We start from the raw sequence: 13398 nt of genomic DNA, 5'->3' as shown, positions 1-13398 counted from the left end.
GTCAGTTTTTCAAAATGGCAGATGCAACATGGACAAATATTTAAAATCAGTGGAAACTACTTACTTCAAACGAATATATTAAGTTTTTTCAAAAGTTGTCCGCCATTTTGAATTTTGAAAAACTGACGTCGGATTCGTAATCAGCGACCCCGAAAACCCCCAAGTAAAGAATTTTACAAGGATCAATAAAAGCTATCGGTTTAATTAGTAATCTGTTTATATAATTTGTTTATAACAAATTACGTGTGTTCTACTAAAACATAATTTTACAAATCACAAATCTGTAGGAGTACTTTAAGTGTCTAATAATAAAAAATATTTCGATTTTGTTGAGATATTCATACGATTCACAGGAAAAAAGTGCTTTTTATTTTTTTATTTATATTAATATAATTAAATATACAAAATGAAAATTAAAGACTGGGGTTTATCAATATCTTAAAAATTTAGTGAGGATTATTTTAAGTCAAGAAAATCGAAAAATGTTTAAAAATTATTAGTTTTACGCTGTTTTTAGTGCTTAATGTATATCCTGTCTCCAAAGTGCCAGACGAATGAGATCCAGATGAATGAGAATTTGGCAGTTTTTTAAGAAAAAGGTAGAAACAACATTAAATAAAAAAATAAGCAATTCTATCCGATAGAGAATTCAAATTTGCAATACATAAGCCTATAGAAGGACCTAAAAATAATATTTTTTTCAAAAAAATGGAAGCCAGACGAATGAGAATTTGTCTGGTCACAACACAATCTTGGTTAATAGAATAACAAATTTAAAAAAACGCGCGTGGTATCACATTTAGTTTAGTTTAATTTAATTAACAACAATAACGAACTGTAACTTCATTAGAATGTTGATTTTTAATAATTTTAACGTGTTTTCAACTGCCAGACGAATGATGACAAAATCCAGGGACAACATTCAAGAAGATATTTTATAAATAAGGTATAGAGTAATGTCATAATTATTTCCACATTAATAATCTACAACTATTCAAAATTACTAATCCAGTACTATTACTAATTTTTTGCAAGAAATATTTTTTTTCATCGGCTGTTTTTTAGTGCCACAATAGAAACCATTTAGATTTACAATCTTCATAAAAGAAAAAATTATTTTTTTCAAAATTAATATACAAAATAAGCTTGACCGCTCATAATTCCCTCGTTTGTAGAATCATCCATGTAACAGATAAAAGTAGAAATTTATTTGTAAATAATTTATTAATTGGTGTTACAAGTAATATTTAAATGTATTACATGTTATATTACACAGAATAGGAATGTTGAGTACTTCGTAGGCTTAAATATCTGAATCTGATTACATAAATTATGAATAATACAACTCTTAATGTATAAAGGTATAATTGTAAACATAAATATAATGCCATTGGAAATAGAAACAAGTCTATAAAAAAACTTGTACATTTTAGATTCCATATTTATTGAAAATTTTTGATTTTTTGCCTTCAATATAATGATAATATATATATTTTATGATAGATTAATGATATTTTATATAATACAAACTATCAATTAATTGAAAAGAGACAATTATTTTCAGTAGAAAATAATATTTCCAATAATTGACAAATGGACATCACTTTTTGCAATATTTCATTTAAACACTTATATATGCTTTTCTACAATATTTATCTTACAATAAATTAAATTATTCTGTATAAAAATTAAATTGCATCTGAATAATATTATACATTTTTGCATAGTTATGAAATTTAATTTGACTTATTGTTTTTACAACAATTAATTTAAAGAAATCTACTCGTCTATAATCACTCTTTATAATAATACTTTTTAAAGAAGCCTCTTTGGAATATGAAAAATATTAATATTAGACTTACGATTATCCTATAGTTTTGTACTGTTCTAACAAATGTGTTACAAAAATATGATGTTTATAGATCTAGAAAATGTATGATTTTCTGAGGTAGTTAGTCAAGCCCAGTTTTATACTTTTGTACGGCTTGGAAATAATCTAAAAATATTAATTCTTGTGAAATCAAAAGTACCAGTAAACTGTAAAATCTTACTTTAAAGTTGTTACTAAGTACTTTTGATCGTAACTATACAAAGGCAGTTTATCTTTTATATGACCCTGAGGCATTTATACAATTTCTTTCTAATTCACAACCACAAGTTTTTGGCTCGAAATATTTCGCAAAAGCAACCAAGTATATATAAATAAATAAATATATATATATATATATGATGGCCTAAACCGCAATTCTTAATTTTTCTAATCAATATTATTCGCTGATAATAACAGAATAACTTGAACACTGAAGACTAAAATACATTTAGGATTATAATCGTAAGGCGCTTAATTTACTTAAGTTACTTCGCTTATAATAGAAAAATAATTTCTACCAAGTGTAAGTTGCTTTCATCATTACACTGCTAATTTCAAGAGAAAAAGAAATGTCGCTAATTATGTCACTTGCTCAATGCTTTGACTTAGCAATGTGAAGAAAGAATGACACCTTATCTGAACACTGATGCCCACACATGTTACAAGTGAAAGGATTTTGATATCCATGGTAACCCATGTGAACAGTGTACATGACGTCATTTCCAAAAGAAATCTCACAGTATTGACATGCGAACTGATCTGCATTTTCAGATTTATCTTTGGAATCGGAATTATTAGGCATAGTTGACGCTGGTTTATTGTAAGATGTTTCGTAGTCCTGAAACAAAAAATTATTATTCATTAGAAAAACTGTAATCATAGAACATGTTGAATTTCTTTTAAAATTAAAGTTGAAATTAAATTACGCAATTGATAATATTTTATAAAAAAATAGGAGAACTATATTTTTATTAGGAAAAACGAAGTTTCTAATTCTTAAGAATTAGACACTCTGACGTGCTCTTAATATGTAGCCAATACAAAATTGAAATGCTCACCTGCTCTTCATCAGAATCTTTTTCCAAGATATGTTTATCTAATTTCACAGCTTTTCCTTTACGTCGACTAGTGCCTGTTTTCTTTAAATTATTCACATTCTGCTGTTGCACAAAATGTTCCTCTTCTTTAGAACTTTCATACTTTTTATCAATGTAACAATTTTCAGGAACTGATTCGCATTTTTCGACAATAGAATCCATATCTTTTTTCTCGGGACAAGAGATATTATTTAAAGGAATTGTTCCTGTAGAAATGCTCTTCAGCAGTGAGTCTTCGAGAATTTTCTCATTATTCATAGATCTGGTGTATTCAAAGTACGCTTGAAGTTTCAATGCATTCTCCGCAATATTCTCGTTAAAAATAGAATTCGGCATCGGATAACCAGCAGCAAGCAGTTGATTATAAGATGACAATGCATTTAGCACATTAGCATGATTTGGCACAAGATTATTCATTCCATTTGATCCGCTGTTTAAAACGGACATATTCATTGCAGTTCCCATTGGCGGCATTGATGTTGGCATCATCATTTGCGAAGCAACAATTGGTGGTGAAATCGTACTCAATAAATTATTGTTTAACTGATTCTGAAATGACAATTATTTGTTAGAAAATACTTTTAAGCTAGAGAACTGTTTTTAAAATACAAAATAAATCAAACAAGTTTTTTACCTGCACGCTGTATTGACTCTCTTCTTTTGTCTTCACTGGCTTAGGTTTTGGTCCTCTTCGAGTTCCATAAACGTCGATAATAGGCAGCGGATTTGGAGATCCATCGGCGTTTAAAACCATTGCAGGTTGATGATTATATTTTCTTAAATGAAGCTTCAACGAATGACAGTATTTGGTGGCATAAGAGCAATTGGCACATCTGTATTGATAAACATTGGAGTGTGATTTAAGATGGCTATTGAGCATCGACTTATTGACACATGAGTATGGACACTTGGTGCATTTGAAAGGCTTCGACCCAAAGTGATTTCGAAGATGATATTCAAGGTGATGTTTATATTCCGTAACGAATGGACATTTAGGGCAAGTTAACAATTTGTCAATCTTGATATGTCTGCGATTGTGTTGCCAAAAATCCAACTTTGTAATAGACACATAGCTACACTGTCTGCATTTGTGAGTTTTCACCTTGCCCTACAAAAAACATCAATTTTAATAAATTAAATTTACTTGTTTGTAGGAAAATTAATTTTACATACTTTTATTTCAATGATCTTCCTAAAAATTGTATCAATATCTGAATTTATAAAATTACTTTTTTACTTTTGAACTGGACTCAAAGAAAGAACTTGAAATCCATATATGCACAATAAAACATTTCCTTTAAATACTGTTCCCACACTGAATAAAAAGACTGTAAAATATACTTTAGAATAATGCAAAAACTTTCGATTGAAATGGTTGAAATACCTATATTTACCGAATTAAGATAAAATTATTAAAAAATAAGAAAATTAAGATTAAATAAATGAAAAGGAAAGTTAAAAAATATTCAACTGAAGCGACGAAGACGGTATCTTGCGGCTGCTTACTTTAATATTCGAAACTTTATTTTGTATGTCAATTTCAAGTCTTTCTCTAACCTCATTTAGAGATTCAATTTAATTTATAAGACTATAAGATATTTTTATTGAATTTTTTCAGAATTATAACTAAATTCTTAATTAAACTTAACTAAAAATAACTTATGTTTTATATATTGGCATGAGGGTCCATGAAAAAAGAACTTTCACACCGAAACGTCTGAACTAATGAAAATCGCTACTTCTTTACTTCATAGATCGTCATGCCAACATATAAAACATAATTTATTTTTAGTTAATGGCCAATTTACATAACCAATTATGTCAATAACTAAAAATACCTGAGAGTTAATGCGTGGCACATTAATATCTTCAAAATCTTCATATTCGTACTCTGACCTATCTCCTGACATGGTTGGAGATATCCTGCCATCTTGCTCCATGATAGCTCTATCGTATCCAGAATTATCACTCGGTGTATAATGAACCATTAAATGCTGAGTAAAAGTTAATCTGAAAGTTTCATAACAGGTCAGGATATTTTCCATTGTTTTAATTTTAAACTGTACTATAATCTGTACACAGAATTCCAATAAATTTTATTTATCACTGTGTCATCTACACAAACAACACCTCCCTCATTTGTTCAAAGAAAAAATAATCAGCCAAAAAATGTTAACTTAATTTGAAATTAATATTGAATTACCTATTTGTAGTAGTAAAAATGCAAAGGGGACATTGATAATTGCAAAAAAGTTGTTGTTTACTAGTAGAAGGTCCGTCTACTTCCTGATGGTCGTTCTTCATTCCAAGTGTATCTTCATCTATTGAATTTATACGTCCAAAGGTCAACGGTGAATTGTCAAGCTTATATGAACTCGGACTATAGTCGTAAGGTGTACACTGCATGCTTTGCGAATCTGAAATGGAACTTCCAGGCGAAAGACTGCAGTTCATCACTGAAGACGACCTTCTGCTTCTTGGAGATGCGGAATTGCTCGTATAGTGTCCGGGTGAAACACCAGAATCATCATTTTTTTCATCAGACAATTCATCTTTCTAAAATGAAAATAAACGTAATGAGTACTTTTAAGTTCTCAAGTTGTGCAACAGCTATTAAAAAAAATATCGATGTCAATGTGCAAGGAATGAGCTATCCATATGTATTTACGAAGGGTGGAAAGCAAGAGAGACAGAAAGTAATGTCAAGAGTGAGATAGTTTTTATTTTGATTCGTTGAAGGGTCCATAGGCAAGGCGATTACTCACCAGGATCCTTTTCCTTTATCCATCTAACACTGGGGCGCTTCGCTTTGTGGCGTTCCTTCGTCAAAGCCGTTAAAATTCAAAAAGCGGACATTTTAGAAACAATACAATTTTAACAACATTATAACAAAGTTTCTTTCTACATATTTATCGAATCCGGTCAAAAGGATATCACATTGACTAGTGAAAAATATGATGTATGTAAATAAAAACATATTTTACAAAGAACAGAAATAACTAATATAAGTTATAAATTATTTTTTAACTAAAAATTCTAATTGTCACAAATATAATATTTTTATATACACTATAAGTATAAAAACGTTAAGTAGTGGACAAAACACAGGTTTTAATATGAATTTGTCATTGATCGGTTATTTAGTTATTTATAACTATGTAGTTTTGAACATTTTTAACTTCCTTTTATACAATAAATTGTACGAAATTTATGCACACTTTCTTTTCACGGATAACATTAAAAAACAAAAAAAGATTTCAGAAAGGATATTCTTCAAGATATTGAGTCCTGTTCTAGTTAACACATTATTATAGAAGATTTTTATAGAAAACTATAATTTCTTATTTATATAAATGTATACTATATATTTTTTTAAATTATATTATATATATATGTGTATATATACCAATAAGCAACGGTGGCTGTCCCGTAGCCAAAACCCATAAACTAATAATAATATAAACATATAAATAATAAATTGTAGTTTTTTATAAACAACTCTTCTAAAATAGTCTTTGGCCAGATCAGGATTCAGTATCTTAAAGATTACCTTTTATGAATTATTTTTATGTTTTTTAAAAGTTGTCTTTGACAAGAACATGTGTATAAATTTCGTACAATTATTATCCCTTGAAAAGGAAATTGATAATGTTCGAAATTAATTGGGAGTACTAAATACATAAGAATTAAAACTGAATAACCGTTCTAGGTTTTTCTTTTTATAATCATTAATACTTCTTAATTCTCTTAAGAAAACAAACGAGCTAAAAAGTAAATACATTTTTGCGATTTTGTTTAAAAAGGTATACAATTGGATCTTTCTAAAAAATGTTATCATAGTTTATTAAAGAAAAACAAGATGTTTAAAGCAGTGTGTGAGTTTTATTACTACCTCTTTTTTGACTTTATCTAGATAGCATTATAGTTTTTATATAACAAAAATTCCGTACCCATAGTAACTAACACTCAATTCTTAAAGTTATTTAGTTTTTTTTATTTTTGATGCATATAGAGGTCCAGACATGTCAACCAGATAACTTGTCGGAGTCAAAGAAGGGGGGGAGAGTTGTCTAAAATAATTATATATTTAGTTAATTATCTTTTTTGTTACTTCAATAAAGTATGATATAAATTTCAAAAAGATCCAATGATAACATTTTAAAAAAATTTGTAAAAATACATTTGCTTTTCAGCTTGTTAGTTTTTTGTCCCCTCAATCCCACAAAACATTTCATTTTCTATTCTTTATATTTCTTCATGGCCAGAAAATGACGAAACAAAGTATATGAAATTAGAACTAAAACAATATTTCTAATATTTGCCTTTTATTAAAACCGTTTTAGTTTTTACAGGATGGGCCTAATTATTGTCACGGATGAAGAAATAAATAAAAAGTAGAAAAGCATTTCTGTGTAAGAAACAGCTTTCAAATCAAATGAATATTGAAAACAGTTTCAATACAATCAAATTGTTTTATCCATAACTTAAGATTTTTAGGTGATATAGTTTACAACCTACACCTTGTCTTTCAAAAAGTATTTTGAGTTCATTTTTTTTATTGTAAAATCATATATGTAGTATATTTTCAGTAAAATGTCAGTGAATCCAGTTTAATCCAATTTAAAGGCAAACTTCATAATTGTTTAAAAATAAATAAAAGAACTGGAGAAGATTCCACAAAACAAAAGAAGTACTGTTCAGTGGAATCAGACATTTTGATATTTGTGAAGGAAGGGTGCGACTATAACAATTGAGAAAGAGACAGACTTAGTAAAGTAGGTGGGAAAAGAGAAAGAAATTTGATACCGTTGAGGGGTGCAATGGGGCGGTGATAACTCACAATACTCACTACTATTTTATCAGCGATACTCCAGGAAGGCGTGGTTGGTGACTGGGGGGGATGTTGCCCCTGTTTTTGTATATCAGGCTGCTGCTGCAGTAATTGCTGACCTCGTTGCTCATCCATTTTCGGCAACATAGATTTCGATATTTTCAAATGATTTTATAGGCTGAGACTGAAAAATATAGAAAAGCTATTATCGATTTAATGTCTTCCCTAATGAATTTTTATATTATTATTTATGTTTTTTTATTATTTATTTTTCTTTTTGAATATTTGTCAAGTGCTAATCTCAACATAACATTTCAGTATCTAGTAGGGTAAAAAATTTTAATTTTTCTACAATTTTTAAAAAGGTCCTGATTTTGAATATTAAACGTAATCGTATAAGCATATTAAATTTTGTGAAAAACAATAAAAATGAAAACATAATTTAATAGTGAACGATAGTAAATTTGGGATATTCATAGTCGCAGTATTGAAAATTAATATAGTTATTGCAAATTTTAATCACTACTTAAACTCAGTTCAATTTCTACCTCATGCGACTTTACCGACAGAGTTCTGTAATATAAACTTTACTGACTTTACTTCATTGATCAACTCAGCGCACGCTGCTTTAAAAATAAGTTGTTTCAAATATGAAAATGACCCGTTTTTCGAGATGTTTATTAATAAATTAATTAATGTTAATAAAAAATAAAATATTTTACAAATAAAAAAAATTATTTCAATTCTCAAACTACCAATCAAAAGCTGACGTAATTCTGCATCCGACGAGCCTGATATGAAGTATTTTTGTTTAATAAGTTTTTTTTATAAACAATGAATTGTAATGACAATTAATTGTTTATAAACAATTTTTTGAGATTCTTAAACAAAAAAATTCTTTTTATATTTTTGAAGTTTAGTTTAAAATAAGCGAATGACTAGAAATAATTCCATTTTAAAATCCCTTTAAAAAGAAAAATTTATTCGAAACCAATTGTAAGTATAAAATTAATGGGTGATTAAAATTAAAAGGTCGTTTTTATCAGCTACGAATGTTGACTTGGCGATGTTGGAACTTGGGGTTTACAGTATTTTCTTTAGTTGACTAGCATAAATGATGCATTAAATTAATAGTGGTCAAACAAATGAAAACAAATATTTTGATTATTGGCAGATAGGATTTATGAAAAAATCGTACACTTGCTCAATGAAATTATTACCATTTTAAATTGTGGAAATACTTAGATAATAAAAGTAAATTAGTTTCATAATAAATTATATTGTTATAGAGAACAAGTAAATTAAACATAGAAGAATTAAAAATTTACCGAACGTAATTAAAAAAAAACATTTATAATAATTGTGAGCACACTACACTATTATTCTGCTTCATTGCCTCATTTTAATAAAGGAAGATTGTATTTTTAACTTTAAGTTCTTAAAGATTTATCAAAACTCAGTTTAATAACTGTTTGACGCTCCATAAAGCAGTTTCATATGTTCGGCCAATTAAAAATATTAAGCGACTGTTTACACTGTATCTTCGTAAATAGTTTTCATCCCATCTTCAGGAATTACACAGAAAAAACCGTAAACTGAAATTAAGAATATTTTCGTGGCGCATATTTAAGAATATTTTATACTTAAACTTAGTTAATATTATTCTTAAAATAAGAATATATACTGAATTCAAGCTTATTGAACAGAAATTTTTAATGACTAAATCAAAAAAAAAATATATTTTTTGATTTTGAAAATTTTTGCATAAAAATTCATTTTATAACAACTAATAAAACAATTAAAATGTAGACGATAAAAACCTTTAAAATTCATTTTTGAACTTTCTTATAATCGGATTATTTGAGTTAGAACTACATATTTTTAAAAAACACACATGTTCGAGACCAAATTCTAATTTTGAGGTTTAAAAGATTAAAACTTTGGGTATCATTTTATTTTGTCAAATTATATACAAAGTAACATTTATGTACAGTAATAGAACAAAATATTTATTTGACAATTAGTTTTATAAGTTAAAAAGTGAAAAAATGCTTAAATTTCATTTGAAACTCTTAAAAAAGTTTCTATTCTTAACGTTTTTATTTTTGCGGCGTGTAAAATATCACTTCAGCTACTATGGAAATATCTAACAGACATATTTTGTCAAAAAATTTTCACTATCCCATTAGTGTGCCACCACTGAAATTTAAGTGATAGCACTTTTTAAGAAAATTCAATTGCACGTCTTCTTATGAAAATATCTATTACGGCGTTGGATAAAAATAAAAGTTCAATGCACTTCTAAGAAGATGATGAAAAAACAAAAATTTTAAGACCTTCTTCAATGATGTGCCTCTAATTGTATTCCTGTGGCAACAATTTGAAGATGATAATAAAAATCGTGATTTCATTTAAATTTATACATTTTTAAAAGGCACAACTGCATTTTTGCTTTAAACAGGTCAATCTATGGTGTGATCGAAACATTCTTATACATATATTTGAACACAAAAACGTCGCTTAAAGATTTTGAGTGAAATAAATTTTATTAAGATAAGAATATGCTGAAAACACTTTTTTGGAGTCTTTACTCCCTCTTTTCTCAAAATCCTGACGTGCTAAGAAAATTTGGGTGCCAGAATCGTGTTCAGACGACGAAAATACTTTGGAAACCACTTCGATATCAAAAATAAAAAAAGTCGAATTTTTCAAGTTTATATGTAATTTATTAATATTAAAGAGTTTAAAATTAAATGTACTTAAACATGTATAAAAAGTGACATCAATCTGCCTTCAAATTAAAAAAAGAAATTTTTTTTCTTGAAAGTTAAAAGTTTCGTGGATCTGTCAGGTAGAGATTTTGATTTTGATTATAAATCTAAAATACAAAGAAAAGTGAAAAAAAAGAATGAGATTCTTCATTTCCGATAAGTAATGTTTTTTAGAAAAGAAAATTTTCAATTTAAATTTTATCATTTTTTTTGTACACATTAGTTCACCTTGAAAGTGTTCAACAGAACAAAGAGCGAACTATCGAATCCTTCATGTAGCAATACATAATAGTTTGTTAAGCTTTGTTTACTTTATAATAGCAAAAATGTCTTTTAATAGGAACCTCTGTGTAATAAAAACAATAATATCATTGCTGTGGACCTTGGTGTGATTATTTATTATTATTTACAATTTTTTTATGAAACGAGACAGCTATTTGGATAAGTTTATGAGTCATATAATATAAATATATAAAGTAAGTACCGAGTGAGGAAAACAAAATTATTACAGCAGTAAATTTTAGTCTAAAAAGGGGTTTATAATGGACTCAGCGGTCAGTTTTGTTCGGAGAAAAGGGGTTTTGCAAATGCAGCCGAACCTCAAGCTACCAACCTAAAATTGTAAAATTTAGCTTTCCGGTGTTCTGAAGCCGGAGTGGTCACCACATTTTCGGAAACTACACGTGCCCCTGCTGACAAGGTTCGGTTGATTTATTCAAGTGGATCATTTTCTAGCCTGGACACCGGAAAGTCAGGATTTAGCTATTCAAAGAAGCTGGCAAATCTTATTGTCCATCATGTCCTTGCCACCATAAATAACTCACTTCGGCCACTGTCTTCCCAGTGAAATAACGCTAGGGGTAACCGTGAAAATAAACAACCCTTAATACAATTTGCAAAAAGAACCAAGCACAAGACTTCTTAAAATCATAACTTTTTCTTTTCTTTAACTTTAACGTGCTGCACTTTCCAAAGTAATATTTTAGTTTCTTTTCAAAACAATTTAGGTAATAAATATGACGCAAATACGTAAATTGCTTTGATTTATTGTCCAGAAATGTATTTTCAACAATGTCCATTTGTCATAGAGTCAAAAGAATTAAATTTTTACCCGTGCATTAATTTATTCTTTAAACGAGACTAACAATTTGATAAGATCTCGGATAAGGTGCAAATTACAAAACGTGGCCTTAATAGTTTTTTACTATTGATAAACAGTAAAAAGTCGAGTAAATAATTTCAATTTCACCACAATTTTAATAATTTTAGATCTTTTTACATTTTACGTCTTAAGAAGCGACAATAAAATAAAAATGACGGATGTCCATATGGGGATTACAATTCAATTACATATCTTGGGTGTTTTATATTTTATTTTTCACTCACACTTCATTCCACTAATATTCATAATAAATAAAATAAAATATTTAGATGTTATGTATATATTGATAGTAAATTCTTTTTGATAAAATAACAAAATTCAACTAAAGAAATTTATTTGTATGATACATAATAATCTACATTTATTTGTAAATAAAAAAATAAATGGAAGTGAAGTTTTAGATAAAAAGAAGAGAGAAAATGAACTGTTTTCTGCAATCCTTACCATTATAATTTCAAATGAATTCAATAAAAAAATGTATATAATAATAATAATATATTGCTTCTTTTCAAATAAAAGAATAAATAAATACACTACATTTTGATTAAAAAGAAAAGCAAGCATAAATTTAGTTTATTTTCAAGTTTAGACCTTTAGGTATATGTATTTCAATGTTTTCATTATTTAGATGCTTTGCGAAACAATTGAAATTCTCGGAAGGTGAAAGAAAAAGCACAAAAATAAAAACAATAAATTAAACTTTTCCTCGATTTTAGAAAATAATATTCTTATATTTAATTCTAAATTCAATTTTAAAAATATAGCTAGTTTTAATATGTGAAAAAATTTTATATCAAATAATAAATTGACTGGACGAAAATATTTACTAATTTTTAATGATCTTAATTTGCAGGTTTAATAAAAAGAAAAAAGCATCAAATAATACTATTACAAAACAGAGATTAAAATAAAGGTCATTCTTGAAAAACTAATGTTTTAAAAATTTTGAACGTAAATAAAAAGTATAATTGACTGTTTCTCAAACTAACCTGTTAAAGAATTTCTTGTGTAATTTCGAACTCTTCAAATTAAACACTAATCAGTCCAAGGGTTGATATGAAGAACATTGGCTGAAATTTTACACAATAATCACAATACAATGCAATGTCACTCACAACACAAAACTCTTTTCACCCACAAACTTTTATTGAAAAGAAAATTCAACTCAGGAAACCCGTCCTCGATACAAAATCCAACATACTAGCAGAGTTCAGAAAACAGACTGACTGTAAAAACCAAAGTAGAATTGTGGCTTATTGGGTATTTGCGAAAAGGGGCTGCACAACTAAGTTACCCTATCCCCACCACTTTAAGCCATCCAATCACCGTTACACCCTTCACAGAATTCGGAGAATATTCTCTTCGCCAGCCTATTCTTCCCCACTACCCTTTCATTGACACTTTCCACTTTTTTCTACACTATATACGTATAGATATACTTTTCCATAATATGCGATTTGGACTTTCTTGTTTTCGAAGCACACATACTGGAGCACCCTTTATTTTTTTTTCTTTTTTCTCGGCGAGTGCCTATCACGCCGACACAATTCTCAGAAAACATATACCTAATAAATTTTTAAGAATAAAATTCGCATTAATAATTTATATTTTCTCTTATGTCAATAAATATTGACAATATTCAATATTAGACGAATATTGAGTTTAAA

At 27.9% G+C, this 13398-nt stretch overlaps 1 protein-coding gene across 2 annotated transcripts; it reads right to left on the bottom strand.

Moving 5' to 3' along the window:
- Nucleotides 1–1205: 1205 nt before the first annotated feature.
- LOC127278526 (protein hunchback) lies at nt 1206–12974 on the bottom strand. 2 transcript variants are annotated; one of them, XM_051300268.1, is made up of 7 exons: nt 12721–12974; nt 7817–8000; nt 5171–5523; nt 4806–4977; nt 3602–4075; nt 2929–3516; nt 1206–2708 (listed from the first exon to the last, which is right to left on the bottom strand). In XM_051300268.1, the coding sequence occupies exons 2-7, from the start codon at nt 7943–7945 to the stop codon at nt 2463–2465; spliced, it is 1962 nt and encodes a 653-aa protein (XP_051156225.1). In that variant the 5' UTR covers nt 7946–8000; nt 12721–12974; the 3' UTR covers nt 1206–2462. The 2 variants fall into 2 exon arrangements, with proteins under 2 accessions (XP_051156225.1, XP_051156224.1); XM_051300267.1 differs by having other exon boundaries at nt 7817–7982; nt 12721–12973.
- Nucleotides 12975–13398: the final 424 nt, after the last annotated feature.

The sequence above is a fragment of the Leptopilina boulardi genome, unplaced genomic scaffold (genome assembly GCF_019393585.1).
Source record: "Leptopilina boulardi isolate dan_hultmark-lab unplaced genomic scaffold, ZJU_Lbou_2.1 LbouV2_204, whole genome shotgun sequence".
NCBI lineage: Eukaryota > Metazoa > Arthropoda > Insecta > Hymenoptera > Figitidae > Leptopilina > Leptopilina boulardi.
The sequence above is the reverse complement of the archived record's forward strand: the minus strand, read 5'-3'. Positions and strand labels throughout refer to the sequence as shown.